The sequence below is a fragment of the Vombatus ursinus genome, unplaced genomic scaffold (assembly GCF_900497805.2).
Source record: "Vombatus ursinus unplaced genomic scaffold, bare-nosed wombat genome assembly UNPS02000577.1, whole genome shotgun sequence".
In the NCBI taxonomy this organism is placed as follows: domain Eukaryota; kingdom Metazoa; phylum Chordata; class Mammalia; order Diprotodontia; family Vombatidae; genus Vombatus; species Vombatus ursinus.
The window spans coordinates 3,988,372-4,013,810 of NW_020940355.1; the positions used below are offsets into that span (position 1 = coordinate 3,988,372).

Sequence of the window (25,439 nt, forward strand, 5' to 3'; positions counted from 1 at the left end):
AGGGAAGGAAGATTAGTCATAAGCAAAACAAACTCTAAGGTTGTAGGGGGAATCCTGAAGAAGTTTTTGAAAGAACAGAAAGAATAAGAACAATTGACTGTGGTCTGGGTGAAGAGAAAAGAAGAAAAGCAGGAAATAAGCCGATTTCATCAAGCAAAGGGCATTAGTGCTGAGCACACTCCTCTCCCATGACCCTCCTCTTAAAAAATGGGCAGAGAACAAAGGAGGAAAAAGTATAAAAGAATGGCATGTAGGGAAATATTTAGTAATGACAACTGTGAATACAAATGGGATGAACTTACCCAAAAAAAGCAGGAAGATGGCAGACTGTATTAGAAAATAGAATTTGACAATATATTGTTCACAAAAAAACCTAGTTGAAATATAAAGACACAGAGCTCAAAATAAGGAGCTACAGAAAAATCTATTGTGTTTCAGTTAAACTCAAAAAAGCCAAAACAATAATCAGAATTTTACATAATAAATAATAATATATATTATAATATATAATATATATAATAATAAATGAATAAAAGAGACAAAAAGGAAAACATTTCACTGAAAGGCCCCATAGTTAATGAATATTAATACTTAAAATATATGAACCAAATGGTATAGTATTTAAATACTTAAAGGAAAATCTAAGGGAGATATAGGAGAAATAGAAAGCAAAACTATAGAAAAAGTTGATAAAAATAATAAACAAGAAATAAGTTAAGGATCTGAATAAAATTTTAGAAAAGTAAGATATAAGAGATGCCTGGAGAATACTTAATGAGAATAGAAAGGACTATACATGTTAATCAATTGTGAATGTTACCATTACAAAAACTGACCATGAGTTAGGGCAAAAAAACCTCATATATAAAGGCAGAAAATCAGTCATCTTATACACATGCTTTACTGACCACAATGCAATAAAATTATATTCAATAAAGCTCTATTGAAGAAAGGATTAAAAAGTAACCGGGGACTAAACAACTTATTCCTAAAGAATTTGTGGATCAAAGAAAATGGCATGGAGGGAAATGCTTAGTGATAACAACTGTGAATAAGAATGGGATGAACTATCAAAGGAATGATAGATGAATCTCATTAAAGATGATGACAAGTGGGCAAAAGAACAACATTCTGGAAATGAAGCTAAAGTAGTCCTTTTGGAAAATTTATATTTCTAAATACATTTGTCAGCAAAAGAAAAAAAGAAGGGATTAACAAATTGGGTATGCAATTAAAAAAATAAAATAACAAATACCTAAACAGAAATCTTAAAAAAGAAAAGATTAATAATAACTCACTGAAATAATGAATAAAATTAAAAGCTTTTTTTAAAATATGAGATAAAATAGATAAGCCATGACTTTATTTGATTAAAAAGGAAAAAACCAAATGACAAGTTATTGCTATATCTTTGAAGTAAATATCTCTTTGTAAAAGCTAATTGCTGTTAAATGGCTAAATGGGGTGCTAAGCACAGGAGTCTAATAATAGGGAGACCACACACAGAACGGGTATTTGAGCCAATGACATTAGAGAGGAGATACCCCAAACCCCTCAAGTTATCTTAGGATCCTGAGGGATAAATATAACTGTCCTTGCTCTGGGACAGTAAGGCCAAAGCATATGTGCTACATACATATTTGTGAATATTAGAAAATATAGTGCTAGAAATGCTCTAGTTCTAGCTTTGATTGGTTACTGAACATACCACTGTTGGATAATTTCTTGGGGAAATGGAAACAAAACAAAACTGAAAATAAAAATTTTAGCACAACTAAAAATGAAAATATCTGTATTTTTTTTAACATAAAAAACTAATTGCTGCTATTCCTTCTTTGAAGTTAATTCTTTAGGAATAGACTACTGAATGTATGTTCACTTTTGGTGGAAAATGAAAAAAAAAAGAGTTAGTTAACCATCCATTCCTAAGAGCCTATTTCTGAATCAATTTAGTGTCTCTGTTAATTGTAGCCAATTAGTGCTGATTCTACCTTTGCAACCTCTTTTGCATATGTCCTTCTCTCCTGACACTTTGACGATCATGGTGCAGGTGTTTATTCTCTTATACCTAGACTACCGCAATAGCCTTCTAGTTGCATTGGTCTCCCTCCTTAAATGGAGGATCTGAGAGAAGCTCTCTGATCCATCCTCTACCCTCTTCAATCAGAAGGAGGTAGGTGTCCCAGGGTCAGGGGGATACTGAGGAGGTATGAGTATATCTTTTGCTTTAAATTAATCTCAAAGGGAAACACAAAAACACCTAACTTCTGCATTCCCTTCCACCAGAAAGAAATAGATATTTTTAAGTTAAAAATCCATTTGCCAGGCTAAAAATATAAACCTTGACTCTAAATGTCAACATTTCAAGGTTTTTCTTTTGGTATAATTCCAGAATGACAAAGAATTGCATGATTAATTCCCAAAATGCTTTCTTGTTATTGTTTTACTCAGAACCAAAGAGTTATCTTTCAATTTGTAACCTCCATAACACACACACTTCATAAATTTGCTATTAAAAATTCACAAAAGTAAATAGCTTCAGTTACATTTTTGCAACTACTGGGAGAAAAGCATTTTAAAGAATGATAAGAAGAAAGGTATCTTACCACATGTGCTGGAACTTGTTCCATTTTTGCAGCAGGGGTCCCTGGTCGTGGATAAAATTGATTAATAAAAAGGCTGGGAAACTTATAGTCTTTGACCAGTTTCACTGTATCTTGAAAATCTTGATCTGTTTCTCCAGGAAAACCACAGATGATATCTGTAGCAATAGTTATTCCTGGAACTCTAAAAAAAAAAGAAAGAAAGAAAGAAAAGAAAAGAAAAAGAATGAAAAACCTGTAAAATTCTTTTCATGACATGCATTTATTTCTCTTTTTCTTAAGTTACCAATTATGCTAAATTAACAAGAAACATTTCAAACAACAACAAAAATTCTGGGACCATCACTGAAATATGGTTATTGTACAGATGAATGACACCATCCTGATTATGGAGAAAAATATTTTACAAAGGGTCAAAACAGTTTTTGGAAGGAAAGAATGCCTTCTGAAACTTCCCTTGATTACTGCTTTAATATCTGCCAAGATGGAAGAATTACCAAGTAATCTTTCAAAGGCACTTAGGGTTTTCCTCTCCTTGTCTAAGTACTAATTAAAGCTAAACTAGTACAATTATGCTAAGAATTGGGAAATATTCCCAGCCCCAATGTGAGTTTAGTAAAATCAAATTAGGAACCACCAACTATGTGTCATACAATGTGCTAAACTCTAAAGATTCAAACAAAGGCAAAACTAGTCCATGTCCTCAAGTAGATCGTCTAATAGGAAAGACAACACGAAAGCAACTATATACAAACAAGATATGTAGAGGTGAAACTGCAGATAATTTCAAAGGGGAAAGTGCTAGCACTAAGGGGAATCAGGAAAAGCTTCTTGTAGAAGGAAGGATTTTAATTCGAAGACTGGAAGGAAGCCGGGGAGGAAGGTGATGGGAAAATCATTAAAACAAAAGATAAAAATGATCTGGCAAGGTGTGAAAGAAAATATGTTGGAAAAATAGACTTTTAATTCTATATTTTTATTACTTTGCATAAACATTTTAAATTCTTAAATGGACAATACCAAAGTTAAAATTTCAAAACCCTTCTGATTAAAAACAAACAAACAAACCGTTTGCATGAAGTAATACTCTAGACTAATGAAGATGTGTAATAAGGGAAAATTACGCCAGCAAATTTCTACCAATTTTATACATGGCTCATCAGAGAAATCATGACTAAAAGTACTAAGGAACTAAGGAGTAAAGGCTATGGAAAAATAGCAGATTGAGGCAGGCAAGTACCCATTGTCATATGCTTCCTAAAAGATTGAGTTTTGTTTTGTTTTTTTTTCCAAAAGAACAAATCTCAGAAAATTCCTATGATATATTACAGGAGCAGAGACAATGAGTTTATTGTCCCTGTCTATAAATTGTAGTAAACTTGGCACAGCCTATGGGGTATTCCCAAAGGAAAGTCCCTCAATTACAATTTTCCCCATTCCCTCTCCATTCCAATTATCTATCAGAGTCCAGCTTAGTATTTCAGTAACACATCCTCACTTTGGCTTTCAGGTAAAGTAAGTATTAGTAAAATACACTTGCAGGGACTAAATAGATTTCAAATGGCATTAGGTATAGATGGTGTGGAAAGAGACTAATTTGTGATTTTTAAATGAAGAATGAATTTATTTGATAAAATTACAAATACTGATGGGGAAGCATGCCTGTATCCAGAGAAGGTATAAATTATTGAATATTCTAAAAATAAAGTAAAAAAAAAAGTTTGGGGTTTTTTTTTGGTAGTTCCATAACTGAAGTTATTACAATTACAGTTACTCCCCCACTATATGGTGAGCTCCAAGACAGCAGGGGCTATCTTTTGGCTTTTTCTGTATTACTAGTTCTTAGCAAAGTGCCTGGCAATAGTTGTAGGTGCTTAATAGATGTTTACAGACTGAATGACTTTAGCTGAGACTTCAACAAAGTCCGAATGTGGAGATGAGGAGGGAGAAAGTTCCAGGCATGGAAGATAATCACAAAAAATGGCCAGAGTTAGGAGGTGACTGTCATGTTTGAGGAACATCAAGGAGGCCAAGACACTGGATTACAGGGAACAAATTGGAGAGTAAGGTTTAAGAAGATCAGAAAGGCAGAAAGAGGGCAGATGAAAGAAATCAGTTTCTGATACCTTAGTACTATTAACAAACTAGTGCTTATAATTCTCTTCTGGAAAGATGAAACTGAAAGCAGAAATATTCAGATTATATAATTACAAATTATATGAAAACAATGATCATGGGCTTGTTTCTCAAATTCCAGTATTCTCCCAGTAGGAAGAATCACTTTAGGCCCTAAAGAGATCAATTTAAAGAACAATCAGATAGAAAGTATTTAGGACCAAGATGGTGGTCTAGGCTGAAAAAGTGAATAGTTACTAAAAAGTTTGGACAATTTTATGGATATTTGAATTATAATTGGTTGCTTAATGAAACTAGGATATTATAAAGTACACTTCTATTTATTTGGGGTTGAAGTCAAGGAGAACAATTTTGTTATTTCCTACAAGATTTCTCTCGCTACTTCTGACAGAGAGAAATTATCCTGTCAAAGAATCACTTATATAATCTAATACGGAAGTTTTTAAGTTCACTAAAAGCAAAACACATGGATACGATATTAGTGCAAGGTGTTTTGTACCAAATGTATTCTTTATAGAACATAAGTACATTCTTGTCAGCAATCACCTTATGTAGTGGTCACAGCTTTGCTATAAAAGCATAAATTGCATTCGTGTTCAGAAAGTACACTGAGAGTCTCTTTATGAGGACAGAACATGTGACATGAATAATCAATCTTTTTTCTTATCATATTATACACTATGATGTCAAAATGGCAGAAGTTGATATGAGCTGTGGATACCGTCTGTGAAAGACATGACATCTCTTCTGCAGTTCTCTACTCAAATATCTGAGTTGCTATGATAAAACACTGGATTATTTTTGTGGACACTGACATTTATTGGAAGAAAATGTTTTAGCACACTTAGCAGCACATACATCCATACTGGTAATTAATGTGTTAATTATAAATGAATCCTTATCTGTTCCTGAAAACAAACACAGTAGGGCAGACACTTATTAGCTGTATGACTCTGGGCAACTCACTTAACCCTGTTTGCCTTAGTTTCTTTATGTGTAAAATGAGTTGGAGAAGGAACAGTATCTTTGCCAAGAAAACCCAAAATGAGGTCACAAAGAGTCAGACATGACTGAAATTATGGAACAATAAATAGCAAGGGTCACTACTTGACCTCACTTTCTTAGTCAATACTTTGAGCTATTGTATGCATTCCCAAGTAACAAAACTGTTTTTCTTGAATGAAATAAATTGTTTTAATTCAAATTGATCTTTGCCTTAATTAATTCAAATTTAATGAGCTATCACAAAATTTTGTAGTAAAAAAGGCAACTGGTATGAAGTAGAAAACACAAAGGAAGGTGTGTGTGTGCGCACAAGTGTGAATATATATATATATGTAAGAATATATGTTTGTATGACTATATGGACACAAAGGGGGTGTCCCTTGTTTTAGCTATTAAAGCTTAAAACTATGCTAAGAACTTTGGGATACCGTATATACGAAGGAAAGTAAATGACAAATGGTTACTATTTATCAATAGCTCTCTATATGCTGAATTTTCATAAACTTGATAATTAAAATCTCAAATATTATACTCAAAATAAGTAACATTAAAAGGGATAACCAATACAATTTATAGAACTATTACATATTAGTTATTAGAATAACACTGATAGTGTGTACTAGCTCGAATTTATAGAATTATTATATATTGGTTATTAAAATCATACTATGACAGTATGTAATAATCACAATCTCTGTTACCTATAGTACTAGTAACATCATCCTTGTAGGAGTTTTTGTTTCTATGGTAACAAGAATTATAGGGTCCAATCAAATTAGATTTAATAATGTGTGTTTTTCTCTTATTTAAGGTGAAAAGGAAATGAAACATTTTTAACATTCATAAACCACAACAAATGACTGAATTCCATTTAGAGATAAGGTGATAATTACTAGAGTAATTAGAATTCTTCCTGGATGGGATTATTTATCACATAACGGAAATTCAGATTTGGGAATGAAGCAGGGCAAAGGTATATTCCACATCAGTAATTCATTACAACCAGACCAATACACCATTGCTATAATATGGCACAAAACTATCCTTTTTCATATGCTTCTGAATACAATATTTTTTAAGCAGCAAGTTAAAGTGAGTGAAATTATTTTATTCAGGAGAAAATCCAATTATAGAAATAATCAACTTTATCCACTTGCTTTATTTTTCTTCATCTTTGAAAGGGAATTCATATTAGAAGATCCAATTAAATGAACATAGGAAGAAATAGCAAAGTTGGGTAAATCAAAAATCGAAAATTTAAAGTACTTTTCACCATTGATCAATATTTTGGAGATTCACCATATCAATACATGCAAAATAGATTTGGAAGATAAACAAATAACAACTTTCAGAGTAGTCTAATTTGTGAAATTATACAGTTATATGATGCTGTCTCTGAAACTTAATCTGCCAATAAGGTGCTGGACTAAATGTCCTAAAGCCCAATTTAGTCTCTGACCATTATCCTATGATTCTACCCTCAACTTCTGGACACTTCAATACAACAGTAGATTTGTGATCTGTTTTAGCAGTGTGAAAACTCTGAACCCTGGTACAGATTACTATCCCTTCTTACCTTACTATCCTGTGGGACTCGTCTGTATTCTTCAATGATTCCCACACAGAAGTTTACCTAGTTTTCTGAGAAACCATTTCTCTGTTATAGGAGCTTATTCTTTTCTGTGTCATAGACCCCTTTGGTAATCTGGTGAAGCCTATGGACCCCCTTTCAGAATGTTTTTAAATGTATAAAATAAAATACATAGTATTATAAAGGAAGATATTTATATTGAAATATTTAAAATATTTTAAAAAACAAGTTTAGGAACTCTTGTGCTATATTTCTTGGATATAGAGGTAGGTACCAATTGAACATGGGGGCTATTCAGTAAGAACACCCTAAGTTCTCTTCCCAGCATATATTTCTCTAGCAACATCCTTTATGCCACTTCTCCTGCTCAAATTTTCATTGATAATACGTGTTATCATATATTTACACTCATCATATACACCCCTATTGCCATTTGGGGGACACTCAACTTTAATTCTTTGCAGACTAGCATCTCATAATGATGGGCAGCTCAGTGGCACAGTGGATAGAGTGCTGGCCTTGGAGTCAGGAGGACCTGAGTTCACATCCAGCCTCAGACACTTGCTAGCTGTGCGACCTTAGACAAGTCACTTAACTGTTTGCCTCAGTTTCCTCATTTGTAAAATGAGCTGGAGAAGGAAATGGCAAACCACTTCAGTATCCTTGCCAAGAAAACCCCAAACAGGGTCACAAAGAGTTAGATATGACTGAAAAATGACTGAACAAGAACAATTCCATGCTAACGCGTATGCTGCTAGAAGAATATTGTTTAAAAGACAGGCCTTTGCTTCAGGGAGAAGCTTGAAATCATTAACAATAAACACTACACACTTTCCCACCATTATGATCATGTACTTGAAGAAGCACATCCTTCCATAATGGTGAAATTAAAAATGCAACTTAGAACAATAATCCTTTCTTCATCAAACATAAATGAAACATATCCTTGGGTTAGCAACAGCAACTGTTCTATACATTATCTAAGGCAGCTTATAACATTACCATGTAGATTCTAATCAGCCTGAATCTTTAGCTCAAAAAAAGAACAAGTGCATTCCCCAACCCTGCATGCCATGTTTGTCTGTTAGCTGTAGTTGTTATTCAGACCTCAAGTAATGCTACACTGCTCGGATAGGCTTCACTGAACCTGAAAACATTTCTGGGCCTTCTCTGATTGTGATTATCCCACTGGAGTTCACTATACAATAGCTGCTTCAGGTTCCTGCTGTTATCTATTATTCTTTTGTACACCTAATCCAATGCAGTTGTGTTATGATAAGTATTGCGTCAATGTCATTAAGAGTCAATCCTAAACTAAGAAAAAATTTCAAAAGTCAACAATATGACTATTCAATCATTTAACACCAGAATATTATAGACCAATTACCTTAACAACTACTCAAAGTAAAGAACAACATTAATCACAGATGAACTGTCTTGAAATAGCACTCAGTGAAATCAGATTCAATGATTTCTCATTAGGAATGGTGATGGAATGGGTTTTCCAGGAAAGAAGGTGTGGGGAGAAATGAAGGAGGCTCAGTGCCTCATATGCTTTTCAAAGAACAAAAACAAGCATCAAAGAATGCAGGGTTAGCCTTTTACACTAAAAAAGAATTTAAAAATTCAAAATGGAAAATAAGAAAAGTGTTAATTAAAACAAATTATAAAACAGCTGAAAAATCTCAAGCGTCATGAGAAGAAACTCAGATGGATAAAGAAAAATATAAATCATCCCGAGATATCCTCAAATGGTTAAGACATTTTTGGAAATTAAATAAATATTAACAATACTAAGAAAATCACAAGGCCAAAAAAAGAACAGAATTCATAACATTAAAAAAAAAATCAAATGAGGCACTCAGGCTAGAATCCTTTAAAAATTGGAGGAAATAGTAAAGAAAATGACCAATACTGAAAACATAATAGAAAATTCTAAAGAATTTGCTGAATCAATCAGGTACTTTGGATTTACTATAGAGGAAAACTGAAAGCCATCACAGAATGCAGTATAGGCTAAGAAAATCAATGAAGTGTTCAAAAAAATTAGAAAATATGCAAAAACAAGTAATGAAACTGGGGACAGAAAAATTGCAGATTAACTGATGTGGAAGCTAAGAAACAAAAGCTTCAAACTGTAGTGAAGCCCCCTTGTAAATTTGTTAGAAGAGAGGTAGTAAAAAGGATGAGTAAGAGCCAAATATCTATTTGTTCTGAGAATGTAATAACAAGTTACTAAAACTTCCAGGAGAGGTAGCACACTCTTGCGATCTGTGCTACTAGGGAGGTTGAGGCTGGTGGACTGCTTTAGCCGAGGAGCTCTGAGTTGCAGTTGGCTAAGTAGATTAGTTAAGTCCACATTCCCATCCGCCACCAATATGATAAGCCCCTGAGAGTGAGCGGGACTGGTTGCACTCTTAGCCTGGGATTGTTAGGGAGGACCAGTATCAAAGAAAAAAAAAATAAGGCTATTGTTCAGAGGTCTCAAGTTAATTTCTTGCCTACAGAGATCCTGGAGATTATAAATTATGTCCTGTTTTGTTAACACTGAAAAAGAATCCTTGAGTTTATTTTTTGAGGTAAACAGTACTGTTCTGATCTGTAAAATTTTTATTGCTTTATAATTTACTCGTCTACATACATGATGCATTCCTGTCAAAGAGGCAACTAGGTGACACAGTGGAGAGAACAATGAGCCTGAAATAAAGAGGACCTGCATTCAAATCTAGCCTTAGACATTAGCTGTATGACCCTGGGCAAGTCACTTAATGGCTATTTGCCTCAGTTTCCTCAACTGTAAATGAGGTTAAGAATAGAAGCTGTTAGGATTATTGTGAAGATAAAAAGAGATTATTTATAAAGTACTTGGAATAGGTGCTTAATAAATTCTTCTTTCCTTCCAAAATCTAAAATTGTGAGGGCAGATGTCTCTATATTACTGGTGCCTAGTAGAGTGCCTTAGACATAGTAATTACTCAGTAAAGATTTGCTGAATTGAACTAATCTGAGTATTCATTACTATCATAAAGGATGTCCTATGAAGGATTACAAAATGAAGAATTCCCTGTAGTTGGTGATATATTCCAAATGTTCATATTAATGAATATTTGGAGATGACAATCAATAAACATTTTATTAAGTTCTTATTATGTGCTGTATTGGGGCATGAAGAACTCTCCAAAAAATGAAAAAAAAAACACAAATATTAAACATCATTTATTAATCATAATGGAATTAAAAATTATTATCAATTAAAGACCTTTAAAGAAAGAACTGAAAAACTGGAGACTGAATAACATTAATCTAAGGAACTGGTGAGTTCAAAGAACAAATTACAGAAATGATAGAAATTTCATCAGAGAAAATGACAATAATGAGGCAACATACCAAAATTTAACGGGATGCAGATAAATCAGTTCTTAGGGGTGAAAACAGAGAGAAACAACTCAATTAATGGCAACGCAACTAAAAAAAAAAAACTTTAGACACAACAAATCAAAAATCCCCAACTATGTAATAAAATAAAAATTCTAAAAATTAAGTAGATTAAAAAACTTGTAAGAAAAAATGGAATTGATAAAAATGGAAGCCATTTTATGGGGAAAAAAAGTCAAATAAACAGCTAACTAATCAAATTAAAAAAGGGAGAACCAAATTGTGTCCAAAAATGAGAAAAGAGAGCTCATGTCAATTAATGAGAAAATCATTTATTAGAAACTATTTTGCTCAATTATAACACTAACAAAACTGCTAACTCAGAGGAAATGGATGAATTACAACAAAAAGGCAAAATATGGAAATTACCAAAAGAAAGACTATTTGAATAACTCAATAACAGAAAAAGAAATTGAATAAGCCATAGATGAACTCCCAAAAGAAAAAAAAAAGGCCAGATAGATTTAGAAATTAATTCTATCAAACTTTTCAAAAAAGCAATTAGTTTCAATATTACATAAACTGTTAGAAAAGAACATGTCTTTTCAATTTCTTTCTATCACAGAAATATAGATTTAAAACCTAAGCCAAAGAGAGATAAGACAAAGAAAACTACACATCATTATCTCTAATAAACATTAATACAAAATTTAAAAATATATATGTTAGCTAGTAGGCTACAACAAAATATTAGAAAGGGTACATATTATCACATGGGGTTTATACCTGGAATGCTAAGTTGTTTCAATATAAGAAAGACTATATATGTATGTATGTATAATACATATAAATTTATGTTAATAATGCAAATAATAAAACCCATATGATTATATCAATATATGCTAAATGGCTTTTCAGAAAATTCAGCACTCATTTTATTAAAAACTCTAGAAAGTACAGAAATAAATGGACTTTTCCTTGATGTAGTAACACACAAGAGAAAACTGTATACACGATGGAGAAAAATTAGTGGCCTTTCCCATAAGATCGGGGTAAAGAAAAGATGACTATTATTATCACTACTATTTAACATTACATACAGAAATGTTAGATGTAGCAATAACACAACAAAGTAAAAATGAGGGAATACGTATAGTCAAAGGCTAAACAAAATTATTGCCTTTTCAAGACAGTATGATTTATTTAGAAAATCTTGAGTTGATCACAATATTAATGGAAGCAATTTATAAATTCAACAAAGTTGTGTGATATAATATAAATCCACATAAATCTTCCCTATTACTGTATGTTACAAATTCCAATAGAAAGAGCTAGAAAGAGAAATTCCATTCAAAATAACTATACAAGTTATAAAATATTTGAGAGTTCTGTATATCCACCCAGATATACCTAGGAACTCTATCAATCCAACTATAAAATACTCTTTGCAGTTATAAAGACACTTTAAAAAATAGGAAAAAAACATTTAATGATGTCAATATCTGAAACTTATTAAGTGCAATACCAATCCAACTACCAAAGAATTACTTCACAGAGCTAAAAAAAAAAAAAAATTCACGTGGAAGACTGAAAATCTCAAAGATAATATATATTTTTTTAAATTGGGAAAGAAGAGAGTCCATCAGTATCATATATCATCAAATTGTACTGCCCAGCAGTAACAATTAAAATGATTTGATACTGGTTCAAAAATAGAGAAGTTGATCAGTAGAATAGATTAGGATAGTTTTTGATGAACCTAAGGACCTCAGTTATTGAAATAAGAACTCACTGCTAAACAAAAACTGCTGGGAAAGTTGGACAGTAGTCTGGGGAAAATTAGATTTAGGTTAACTCCCTTATACGATATACAAAGATAAGCTCCAAATGCATACATGACTTTATAAATATAAAGTGTTACATCACAAACTTAAAGGAACAAAGAAATTACTTTTTAGATCTGAAACAAGGGATACAGAGTCTCATCAAACATAAAATGAACAATATTAATTACATAAAATTAAAAAGCTTTTGTATAAGTAAATCTAATGTAGCTAAAATTAGAATAGAAACAGACAATAGGATAACAATTTTATAGCAAGTTTCTCTCATAAAGGTCTCATATCCAAGATACTTAACAAGCCCATTTAAATTTATAAAACTAAGAGCCATTCCCTAGTGGATAAATGGTCAAAAAATGTGAATAGGTAGTCCTCAAAGCAAGAAATCCAAGTTATCAACAACTATGTTACCAATTACTCTAAATTACTAATAATTGGAAAAATGCAAATTAAAGCAATCTTTGGGTTCCATCAGATTGGTAAAGATGACAAAAGAGGAAAATGGCAACTGTCTAAGGGGCTGAGGGAAAATAAGCATATTAGTGGATTGCTGATGGAGCTATAAAATTGGTATAGTCTTTCTGGAAAGCAAAAAACACCCCAAATTATCAGACTGTATATATCCTTTGATCCAGTTATACCACTATGCCTAGAGCCCAAAGAGATAAAAGAAATAGAAAAGGGACTTATATGTATAAATATATTTATAGTAGCTTTTCATAGTAACCAAAATTGGAAACTGTCCTCCTTTTGGAGAATGGCTAAACAAATCAAGGTAAATGAATGTAATGGACCATAAGAAATGATGAAAAGGAAAGGAAACTGGGAAGATGCAGCTAAAAGTAAGCAGGATTAGGAAAACAATTTATACAATGACAATAACATTATGGGAAAAAAATTAACTCCTAAAAGTCTTTAGAATCCTGATCAAATTGGTGTCAATAAATCAACCAATCAATAACATTTAATTAAGATGTACTATGTACCATGCTCCATGCTCATGCCCATACCTGGGGACACAAAGAAAGAAAGGCAAAAAAAGTCCTCAATAAGCTTACATCCTAATAAAGGAGACAACATGTAAGTAAACAGGTGCATATGTAATAAACACAGAGTGGAAAGAAGGAAAATTTATAGAGTCCTAGGAGAAGAAGGAGAGGTTTTCTAGGTAGGGGAGACAAAAATGGACAGTACAAAGGCATGGAGACTGGCTATCCCACATACCTAGAATATTCTCCCTATTTATCTCTGCCTCTTGGCTTCCCTGACTTCTTTCAAGTCTCAGCTAAAATCCTATCATTTCCTGATGCTCCTTAATGCTAGTGTTTTTCCTCTATTGATGATCTCCAATTTATCCTGGCTATAGCTTGTTTGTATGTAGTTGTTTGATGATCTCCAATTTATCCTGGCTATAGCTTGTTTGTATGTAGTTGTTTGTATGTTGTCTCTCCCATTAGACAGTGAGCTTTCTGAAAGCAAAAACTGTCTTTTGCTGTTCTTTAGCAGATGCTTCCTCAATGTTTTTTAAAAATTATCTATTTATTTATTTTAGGCAATTGGGGTTAAGTGACTTGCCCAAGATCACAGAGCTAGTAAATGTCTGAGGCCAGATTTAAATTCAGGTCCTCCTGACTCCAGGGCTGGTGCTCTATCCACTGCACCGCCAAGCTGCCTCTAATCAATGCCTTTTGATTGACTTACTGACTAGAGATGAAGTGTCTTGTGTGAGGAACAGCAAGGAGCACCCATAATGTAGGACTATGGAGTACGGGGAAGAGGAGTAGAGTGTGAGAAAACTGGAATGGTAGGAAAGAGCCGGGTTGTGAAGATGCCAAATACAGGACTTCGTATCTCATTTTAGAGGGATTAGGAACCAATGGAGTTGACTGAACGAGGGTTGACATAATCAGACTTATGCTTTAGTAAAATTACTTTGCTATCTATGTAGTAGATGGTTTGGAGTGCAGAGAGATAAAGCAACAAGGTATAGGAAAGTGGCGGGGGAGGGGGAGGAAGAGTAAAATGAAAAGAAGAACATGAAGGGACTGAATGAACAGAACCTGTAGGAAGAATACATGGTAAAGAAGGAAGAAAACAAAAAGGGGTTTGTAAAATGCAAAATAGCATTTCAGTATATAGGTTACTAACCTTGGAAGCATGCAGTTGCAGTAATAGTTAAAAAAAAACTTTAATAAAAAGTATTTATGATCGTAAGACAGAATGAAGAGACACTGGTTGGTAAAATGTAATAAAAAAAAAAAGGACTCTAACACTGCTTCATTTGATGACAATATATCCCTTTCAGATCCTAACATAAAGTGAACTCAATCCTGAGATAAATTGGCATTTGCCACGTAGTTCTGAATTAGATTAAAAATATTTCCACAAATTGTGAAAATAGATGAACTAAAGAGCAAGGGGGAAAAGGGAATAAGCAAGAAAAATACATAGAAAGCAAAATGAAATGGCATGCACTACCACTTAAATAGGAAAAATAGGAATTATAATATAGTGAATAATTTCCAGAAGAATGAATTCCCAAAGATAAACGATAAAGAAGCCATGAATATCTGACAGATTCTTACTCCTACTCCCTCATCACCAGACTTTTCTCCCTAGAAAAAAAGTTGTAATTATTGTTTCCCAATATATCTTAGAAATTTGCCCTCAATTAATCCTAATTAATGAATTTTTATTGAGCTTGGCATCTAAATGCACTCCTTTTGTATAAAGCAAAGCAAGAAAACCATGATGCACTCAAATTAAGGTATAACACCTTGTGACACATTTATCATCACTTTAGATACATTTATTTTTACCCATATAAGCATCTTATAAGCTCAGAATGAGGTTCATCTTGCCATCTGTTCCTGTGAAGTCCTTTTTCTGGGATGACTGACTGCATACAGAAATTACTTTTGGCAAGATTTCTTTCTTTTGTTTTTTAATTTGATTTTTTAAAATTAAAAATCTATTTTCCCTCCTCTCCAATTGAAAAAAAAAGAAAAGCAAAACCCTTATAAATACCTTGTTAAGCAAAACAAATTCATGCCTTGACAATGTCTCCAAATATATGTCTCATTCTATAACCGAGTTCATGCCCTCTGAATTTGTGGTTGGTCATTGTGTTGAGTCAAGAGGGAAACAGAGATGATGCAATGAGTTGTAGTCAGAACAAGGAGTGGGAGAAGGGGACTTTGTGGGTGAGACTGCAATGGAGTCATAGCACAATGCTGATGACTTTGCAGCTATATATATCTTATAGGCAATGAACCAGAGAAAGGGGATGGATAATTCTCTACACAAAAGACAAAGGGTTCTCACCCTTGCATGAATTTCCCGGGGAGACTGTACCCTTTTGTGTATGCTTGCTTTAGAATAATTCCCCCTACTTGTTATGAATCTTTCCATTTTGCCTTACTTTAGTTCTTTGGCTATTGGGGGTGGAGAGTAAAGGAATCCCTTATCTATTTGGACTTTATGATAGTGGGAAACACTTTTGGTGGGCAAACATCCCAGGGATTATGAGATTGAAAAGTGGTCAACAGAAAAACCAATCATTTTGTTGTTCAGTCATTTCGGTAGTATCTGACTCTTTGTGACCTCATTTGGGGTTTTCTTGGCAAACATACTAGAGTAGTTTGCCATTTCTCTAGCTCATTTTTCAGAGGAAGAAACTCAGGCAAACAGGGTTAAGTGACTTGCCCAGAGTCACACAGTAAATGTCTGAGGACAGATTTGAACTCAGGAAGCTGTCTTCCTGACTCTAGGGCTGACACTCTATCCACCTATTAAGTAGCTCAAGGAAAAACCTGCTACAGTTTTATAGCTGTTTTTCTTATCAAAGATAATTCACCTTATCTATGGGATCAAGAATGATGAAAAAAATGAGAAAATGACATCAATAAATACAGAATATCAATGAAATGTTCAAAATTGAAATACCAAGTGGTTTTGAAAAGATTTATTCAAATTGTGAAGTGGTAAATGGCTACTATAAAAGACAAGAAATTAAAAAGTAGAGTAAGGAATCATATCCTCATAAATTCAGTGCTTTTCCATACCAGTGGCAAATTCTCAGGAAGAATAAACTATATACTCATTGCCATTATTTCCTCAAATCTTCCTTACTTCTCAACCCTTTGCCATCTGGTGTCTGGATATACCACTCTATTGAACTCAAAGTTCTCTGGTGATTTCTTAATTATTAAGTTGAATGTCCATTTTACATTCCTTGTCCTCTATGCTGTCTTTGTAGTTTTTAACAACATTGACCATTCCTTTGGTTGAAGGCTTTCTAATCTTATTTTTTTTCTATGACTTTTTTTTTTCATGATTCTCCCCCTACTTGCCCAACTATTCCTCCTTATCCTCCTTTGCTGGATTATCAATCATATCTCACATCCTAACTGTGGGTATCTCAAAAGACCCTGTCCGGGGCCCTATTCTCTTCTTTCTCTACATTCTGTCCCTTAGTAATCTCAACTGCTTTAACAGTTTCAATTCTCATTAATTTGCTGATGGTTTCCAAATCTGAATACCTAACCATTATACATATATACACACACACACACACACACACACACACACACATACCCATACACACAGACACAGTGAGTGAGTAAGAGAAAGAGAGATACAAACAAAATATATTCAATGAAAAAGGAAGGTAATCTGAGAGAAGGCACTCGAAGCTGGCAAGATGAAGAAAATTGCTACAGAAGTTGAGATATGAACTGTCTTGAAGGAAGCCAGGGAAACCAGAGATGGCAGATCATAGAAGGGCTGGGACCACTCCTCTAAGTGGACAAAATGATATTAGCTGAAGAGAATTAAAAGATTTAGTTTAACTCTTATTTGATTTCTTTTGTCTTTTCTAAGGAGAATTAAGGCTTAATGGAGAAGAAGGCACATAAGCCCTATCCTAAGATGAGGAAGTACATGCCAAATCTAATGGCCTTTTCTCAATCCTCATCCTTCTTGGCCTCTTTGCAGCCTTTGACAGAGTCAACCACTTTTCTTTAACACTCTCTTCTCTCTAGGTTTTCATGATACCACTCTACTAGTTCTCACCCTATGTATTTTTCTCAGTCTCCTTTGCTAGATCTTCACCTGGATCATGTTCACCAACTGTGAATGTCACAAGTCTCTCACCTGGGCCCTCTTCTTTTTTTCCAGCTATGTGACACTTGGCAAGTTACTCAAGTCTCTGTTTGCCTTGGTTTCCTCATCTGTAAAATAAGGATAAAAAAAAGGACCTACCTCCGAAGGTTGTTGTGAGGATAAAATTGAATATTATTTCTAAAGTACTTTGTAAAGCTTAAACATGAAAAACCTTAAACTTTAATTATTATTATCCATCTATACTATTTCACTTAGTGGTCTTATCAGAACTTATGGATTCAATTAATAACCCAATGGAGATAATTCTTAGATCTATTTATTTAGCCCTAACTTCTTTCCTGGCCTCAAGTCTGACATCGCCGATTGCCTATTGGATCTCTTAAAACTAGAATTCCTACAGACGTCTTAAACTCAACATATGCAATACTGAACTCATGTTGTTTTCCCCCAAACCCTCCCTTCTTCAAAACTTCCCCATTATAGTTGAGAGCATCATCATTCTTTCAGTCATTTGGTTCACAATCTAGCTACCATCTTCAACTCCCTCCCTCTCACTCCTCATATCCTATTTGTTGCCAAGGCCTACAATTCTACCTTCTTTCATACTTCTTGTATATGCCCCCTTCTTACCTCTAACTCTGCCATCACTCTGGTACATGCTTTCATCACCCCACGCTTGGACTACTGCCAACAGTCTGCTGGTTGGTCTTCTGAATACGCCTCTACCCACACCAATCTATCCTCCACTCGGCTGTTAAAATGATGTTCCTAAAATGCAGGTGTCACCATGTCATCCTGCTCCAATTCAGTGAACTGCAGTGGCTCTGTTTCCCCTTCAGGATAAAATGTAAAATCCTCCCTTTGGCTTTCAAAGACCTTCATAATCTGAGCCCTTTCTACTGCGACAGTCTTCTCATAGCTTACTTCCCTCTATGTACTCTGTGATCCCCTGACACTGGCCTTGTTATTCTTGTCACAAGACATCTCTTGACTGTGCATTTTCATTGGCAGTCCCCCATTCCATCAAGTCTCCAGCTTCGGGAAGGAGAGTATCACCACCCCTTCTGCTCCAAGTTCTTGCTCCTTTGCCTGAGGTCCAAACGGTGTGATAGCAAGCTGATCCGAGAAGTTTGTGCTTTCTAGCCAATTAGAAGAAAACATACCTGTGTTGCTGAAGATTTTGCCTTGTCATGTTGTTAATCACTATAAAAGACCGTTGTCAGCCCCCATTTTGGGTTTTTGGTCATTGAGAGGTCACTGATCCCATTTATTGGCAAATGCTAGCCTTGTTAATAAATTGATTGTGTCTAGAACACTGTCTCTCAAAATTGCTCTCCAGACATTCACCTCTGCTCTCTCCTCAAATTTTCCTAGATTACTCCCTATTTATACCCTTTATTCTTTACCTGGAATTATCAATCAAGCTTTACATAATACTCTGTATTATACATATCTGTGGATATTATCTACTTCTTTTAATCAACATATCCACTCTTCCTTCCTTCCCAAGAATGTGAACTGCCGGAGGACAGGGACAGTTTTGTTTTTGTCTTCTTAGCCAAGGTACCTGATATATATGCTGTCTTGAATACAATACATGTAAGTGGAATACCTGACATTCTGGTGGCTTTCTTCAAAGCTGGGAAAACTTAAATTGTTAGCCTAGGGAAATGCTCTCTATCTGCCATCTGAGGAAAGTGTGAGAAAAAGCCCAATTAAATACAAAGAATTTAATTGCCCTAATACACTTGACTACCAGATGATGACATTTGGGGTCTGAGAAACTCAGGTATTGTGAAAGGGTAATGGCTTATTTCATTGAAAGGAATGCCTTTACTCATGAAACCAGGGTTCTTTCACAGTATACAATGACAAATATAAAATAAAAACTATGTAGTTACTCTTATCCCAGGTTGTTCACTGTTACTCATTTATTTAACACACTAATCAAATATTTTCAATACTGTATAATATTATTATGCTATAAAAACAGGACTGCAAAGATATCTGTTCAACATTATACTCATTCTTCAGAAACTATTAAACTATGTAAGAGTTTACATTAATGTCAGTATATATTACCAACACTCAAGCAGGATCTGTCATAAAAGCTTACTTGTCATATTATGTAATGGACAAAGCAAATACAAATAGGGAGATATCTAATGTAATGTGATGAAATCTTAAAAAAAAAAAGAAAAAACTCACAACCTGACAGACGGTTGCAAAGGATGGCAGGGATCAGGGGAGGGAGGAGAGAGTCTATGTTTAAGGGTATCAGTGAAAAATGTAATACAGGAAGGATAGTTTGGTAGACAAACAATGAAATAATAAGCTAAGTGAAAGATTTTTATTTTAAAAGTTATGCAATTATAATACCTACTTTTAAGCTGTTGCATGCTCATTATTTAAACCTTCTGTTTCCATTACTTTTAGGAAATTTCAATCTGCTGATAGTGTGCATATTTCCAATAAATACAACAGCATGAGATTCCATACTGGCAGGACACCTGCTAACATCTTTTATTCATGTACGTGCTCCCGGTGCAAAGCAATTATATTATTTCAAACATTTTAAAATGTTTTCTATTACTAATGTAACTGCAGGCTGCCTCACACATTTCTGCTTTCCTTTTGCTTTCTCTTTGTCTAAATCAAAGTGGGAAAGACTTACTTATGTTGTTTGTAAAAGCTAGCAATAGTTTAGGAGTTCTGCTGTTTACTTAAATTTTATCATGAAGAAACAGAATATATTTTCTAAATGTAAAAAGAACAAGACATTTATTCTCTTATTCTTATAGTAAAACTTTTATTCTTTATTTTTAACCTTTTACCTACTTAATTGATTAAGTTTTCTAAGCCAGCTCCCAAAGTCATAAATACTAGATAAGGGAATACTGAGAAGAGCACTAAAAGTTTTAGTAAAGGAGGAAAGTTGAATACAAATACTCCTAAGGTTTTATTTTTTTTTTAAATTAATTTTTAAACATTTAGTTCCAAATTTTCTCATTCCCTCCAAGTAATATGATACTTATTATATATGTGAAAGCATATGAAACATATTTCTATATTAGCTCTGTTGGGAAAAAAAGTGAAAAAAATATGCTTCAATCTGCACTAAGTTCATCAGTTCTCTCTCTGGAGATAAATAGCATTTTTCATCATGAGTCTTTTGGGATTGTCTTGGATCATTGTTTCAATCAGAGTAGCTAAGTCTTTTACAGATGATTATTGTTATAATATTGCTGTTACCATGTACAATGTTCTCCTGGTTCCACTCAATTCACTTTGTATCAGTTCATATGAGTCTTCCCAGGTATTTCTGAAACCATTTCTTTCACCATTTCTTGAAGCACAAAAGAATCTATCACAATCCATATACCACAACTTGTTCATTTGATAGGCATCCCCTCAATTTCCAATTCTTTGCCACCACAAAAAAAGAGCTGCTATAAATATTTATGTACATATAGGTCCTTTCTCCTTTTCTATAATGTCTGGGATATGGGTCTAGTAGTGGTATTTTTGGGTCAAAGCATGTGTGCAGTCTTATAGCTTTTTAGGCCCCTAAACTGTTCTCCAGAATGGCTTGACCAGCTCACAATTCCACTAACAATATAATAGTATACATATTTTTTCACATGCCCTTCATCATTTGTCATTTTCCTTTTTTGTCATGTTAGCCAATCTGATAGGTGTGAGGTGGTACCTCAGAGTTGGTGTAATTTGCAATTCTTTAATTATTGATTTAGATAATTTTTTCATATGACTGTAGATAGCTTTGATTTCTTCTTCCGAAAACTGCCTATTCATATCCTTTGATTAATTATTAATTGGGGGAATGGCATACACACACACACAACATATATATGATTCAGCTTCCAATATATTTAAGAAATGAGATCTTTATTAGAGAGACCTAAGGTAAAACTCCCCAACCCCCCCCCCCCCCCCCCGCTTCCTGCTTTCTTTCAGAATTTGGCTGCATTGGTTTTGTTTGTACAAAAACTTTTACATTAAATGTAATCAAAATTATTCATCTTACTGTGTGTGATCCTTTCTATCTCTTGTTGGCCATAAACTCTTCCATTATCTATAGATCTGACAGGTAATTTTTTTCCACATTACCCTAATTTACTTATGATATCACCTTTTATATCTAAATCATTTATCCATTTTACTTTATATTGATATACGGTAGAGGATGTTCAACAATGCCTAGTTTCTACCAAACTACTTTCCAGTTTTCCCAATAATTTTTGTCAAATAGTGAGTTCTTGCCCCTAAATCTTGGATCTTTGCATTCATCAAACATTAGATTACTATGGTTATTTCCTTCTGCATATTGTGTACCTAATCTATTCCTTGATCTATCACTCTATTTCTTAGCCAATACCACATTGTTTTGATGATCTTTGCTTTGGAGTATAGTTTGAAATATGGTACTGGTACTACTGCATCCTTAATTTTTTTTTATTGATTCTTTTGATATTTTTGACCTTGTGTTCTTTCAGATGAATTCTGTTATTTTTTTTATCTCTACAAAATAATTATCTAGTAAACTGATTGGTATGGCACTGAATAAGTAAATTAATTTAAGTAGAATTTTCACTTTTATTATATTGGCTTGGCCTACCCATCAGCAATTAATATTTTTCCTATTGTTTAGATCTGTATTTGTGTGAAAAGTATTTTGTAACTGTGCTCACATAGTTCCTATGTATGACTTGGCTGGTATATAAAATACCAAGTATTTTTATTGTCTGTGGTTATTTTAAATGGAATTTCGCTATTTCCTCCTGTTGGATTTTGTTGGCAATACCTAGAAATGCTGTTGATTTATGTGGGAGTCCTTCAATTTTGCTAATATTGTTAAATGTTCTGATTAGTTTTTTAGTTGATTCTCTAGGGTTCTCTAAGTATACCATCATATTCTTATTCCTTCAATTTCTTCTTCTTGTCTTACTGCTATAACTGTAATTTCTCATACAATGCTGAATAATAATGGTGATAATGGACATCTTTTTTTCACCTCTGATTTTACTGGGAAGATTTCTATTTTATCTCCATTACAGATAATGCTTGCTCTTGGTTTTAGTTAGAATTCATGGGTTCCCAAAATGGGCAGTATCACCCCTTAGGGCAGCTGGAACGGTGCAGGAGTGGTGGTGGTGGTAGGAGCCTCGGGTGCAATTGCAGAGTGTTTAATAAAAACAAGGGGGTGGTGGAAGCATAAGTAAAGAAGAGAAGAAAATTTTGAGAAACCATTCATACATGTTTCATCTGCTGTGTAACAGAGGTAAAGTTGTAGTAATTACATTATTTTCCAAATAAAAATGCAAAATGCAAGTTATAACCAATCAACGGTCAAGTCTGCCAACAGATCTTAACAAGCAAGTGTTGACAGGTGAGTGTTAGGAAGTCCAGCATGCACAGGCAGGAATATATGTGTGTAATGACTTACAATATGATACTATATGGGTACATAACACAATACTGCATCATCAAAGTTTCAATGCAGGAAAAAACTCTCAAATTTACAATAAATTATTAAATTTAAGATGTGTCATTTTAAAAAATATATTTTTAAATGATGTAAATTTTTAAAAAAAAATTGTTAAAGGGTTAAAGAAAGTAGATTTCCAGGGGGTGCTGAGTAATTTTTTTTTTTTTTTTGGTAAAAGGGGCGGTAGGCCAAATAAATTTGGCAACCTCTGAGTTGGATAATATTGAGCATTTTAAGAGAAGTTCCTTTTATTCCAATGATTTCTAGTATTTTTAATAGCAATAGGTATAATAATTGTCAAAAACTTTTTCTGCATCTATTGATATAATCAAATGATTTATGTAGTTTTTGTTATTGACATGGTCAATTATGTTTTTAGTTTTTCTAATACTGAACTACCCAGGCGCATTCTTGGTATAAATATCATCTGGTTGTAGTATATGATCTTTGTGATATACTGTTATAATCTCCTTGTTAGAATTTTATTTAAATTTTTGCCTCAATATTTATTATGAAAATAGGTCTATAGTTTTTTATTCCATTTTTTTTTCTTGGCTTAGGTATCAAAACCATATTTGTGTCACAGAAGGAATTTGGTAGGACTCCTTTACCTATTTTTTAAAAACAGTTTATATAATAATGGAACTAACTATACATTAAATGTTTGGCAAAATTCACTTGTAAATCCATATGGCTACAGGGAAGTTTTTTCTCAGGGAACACATTCATTTATGGCTTGTTCAATTTCTTTGTCTAAGATAGAGATATTTAAGTATTCAGTTTACCCTTCTTATAACATGGGCAATTTATATTTTTGGAAATATTCATCCATTTCACTTACATTGTCATATTATTAGCATATGATTGGGCAAAATAATTTAATAAACATTTAATTTTCCTCTTTATTGGTGATAAATTCATCCTTTTCATTTTCAATACTGGTAATTTGGTTTTCTTTCTTAAATCAAATTAACCAATGGCTTATTTTATTTTTCACAAAACCAGCTCCTATTTTTATTTATTAATTTAATGATTTTTAAATTAAAATAATCTTTCTTTTGATTTTCAGGATTTCTATTTTGGTGTTTAACTGGAGATTTTTAATTTCTTTTTTTCCTAGTGATTTTTAGTTGCACACACAATTCATTGATCTCCTTTTTCTCTCCTTAAATGTTCAGAGACATAAATTTTCTCCTTAAGTACTGCTTTAGCTTCACCCCACACATTCTGGTATGATGCCCTATTGTCTCATTGTCTTTTTCTCTAATAAAATTGCTGATTTTTTCTATAATTTATTCTTTGAATTACTCATTCTTAAGGATTATTTAGTTTCCAATTAATTTTTAATTTATGCTTCCAATATACTTTATTGAATGTAATTTTTATTGCGTTATAGTCTGAAAAGGGTAAACTGAATATTTTTCCTTTTCAGCATTCGTTTGTAAGGTTTTTATGCTCTAATACATACCTTATCAGTTTTTGTGAAGGCACCATGTACAGCTGAGAAAAAGATATATACTTCTATTCCCATTTAATTTTTTCCAGAGGTATATCAAAAAATTCTATTCATGTCCTTAAACTTCTTTCTTATTTATTTGGTTACAGTTATCTAGTTCTGAGAGGGGTAAATTGAGGTTCCCCATTTAGTTTCAATGCCTATTTCCTCCTGTAATTCATTTAACTTTTCCTTTAAGAATCTGGATGCTATGCCATTTGGTGCATATGTTTATTATTAATATTACTTCATTGTCTATGGTACATTTTAGCAAAATGTAGTTTCCCTGCTTACCTTTTTTAATTAAGTCCATTTTTATGTTCGCTTTGTCTGACATCATGATTGTTCCTTCTGCCTTTATAATTTCAGTCGAAGCAAAATAGATTCTACTCCAGCCTCTTATTTTAACTCTCTATACGAGTCTTTCTATTTCAATGTGTTTCTTGTAAACAACATATTATTGGATTCTGGTGTCTAATCCACTCTATCTGCTTCTATTTTATGGATGAGTTCATATCTTTCGCATTCAATTATAATTACTATGTATTTCTGTCTATCCTATTTTCTTCTATTTATCCTTCTCTCCCTCCCTCCTTCTCTTCCCCTCCTTCTCTCTCTCTCTCTCTCTCTCTCTCTCCCCTCCTGCCCTCTCCTGGGCCTAACACTCCTTAAAACTCTTTTACTGCTTTTGATCACTGCCTCCCTTAATCTGAAATCACTTTTATCACCCCCTCCCACTTTCTCTTAGCCCCTTCCCCTCCTA

The 25,439-nt window shown here is 33.4% G+C and overlaps 1 protein-coding gene across 2 annotated transcripts in view; it reads right to left on the reverse strand.

The window, feature by feature from the left end:
- The window catches only part of CDKAL1 (CDK5 regulatory subunit associated protein 1 like 1), a 668,649-nt gene that overhangs the window by 179,440 nt on the left and 463,770 nt on the right, over positions 1-25,439 (reverse strand). For both annotated transcript variants that reach the window (XM_027874274.1, XM_027874355.1), the window contains one exon: positions 2,607-2,787. In XM_027874274.1, the coding sequence (XP_027730075.1) occupies positions 2,607-2,787 (181 nt within the window). The remainder of the gene's footprint in view (positions 1-2,606; positions 2,788-25,439) is intronic.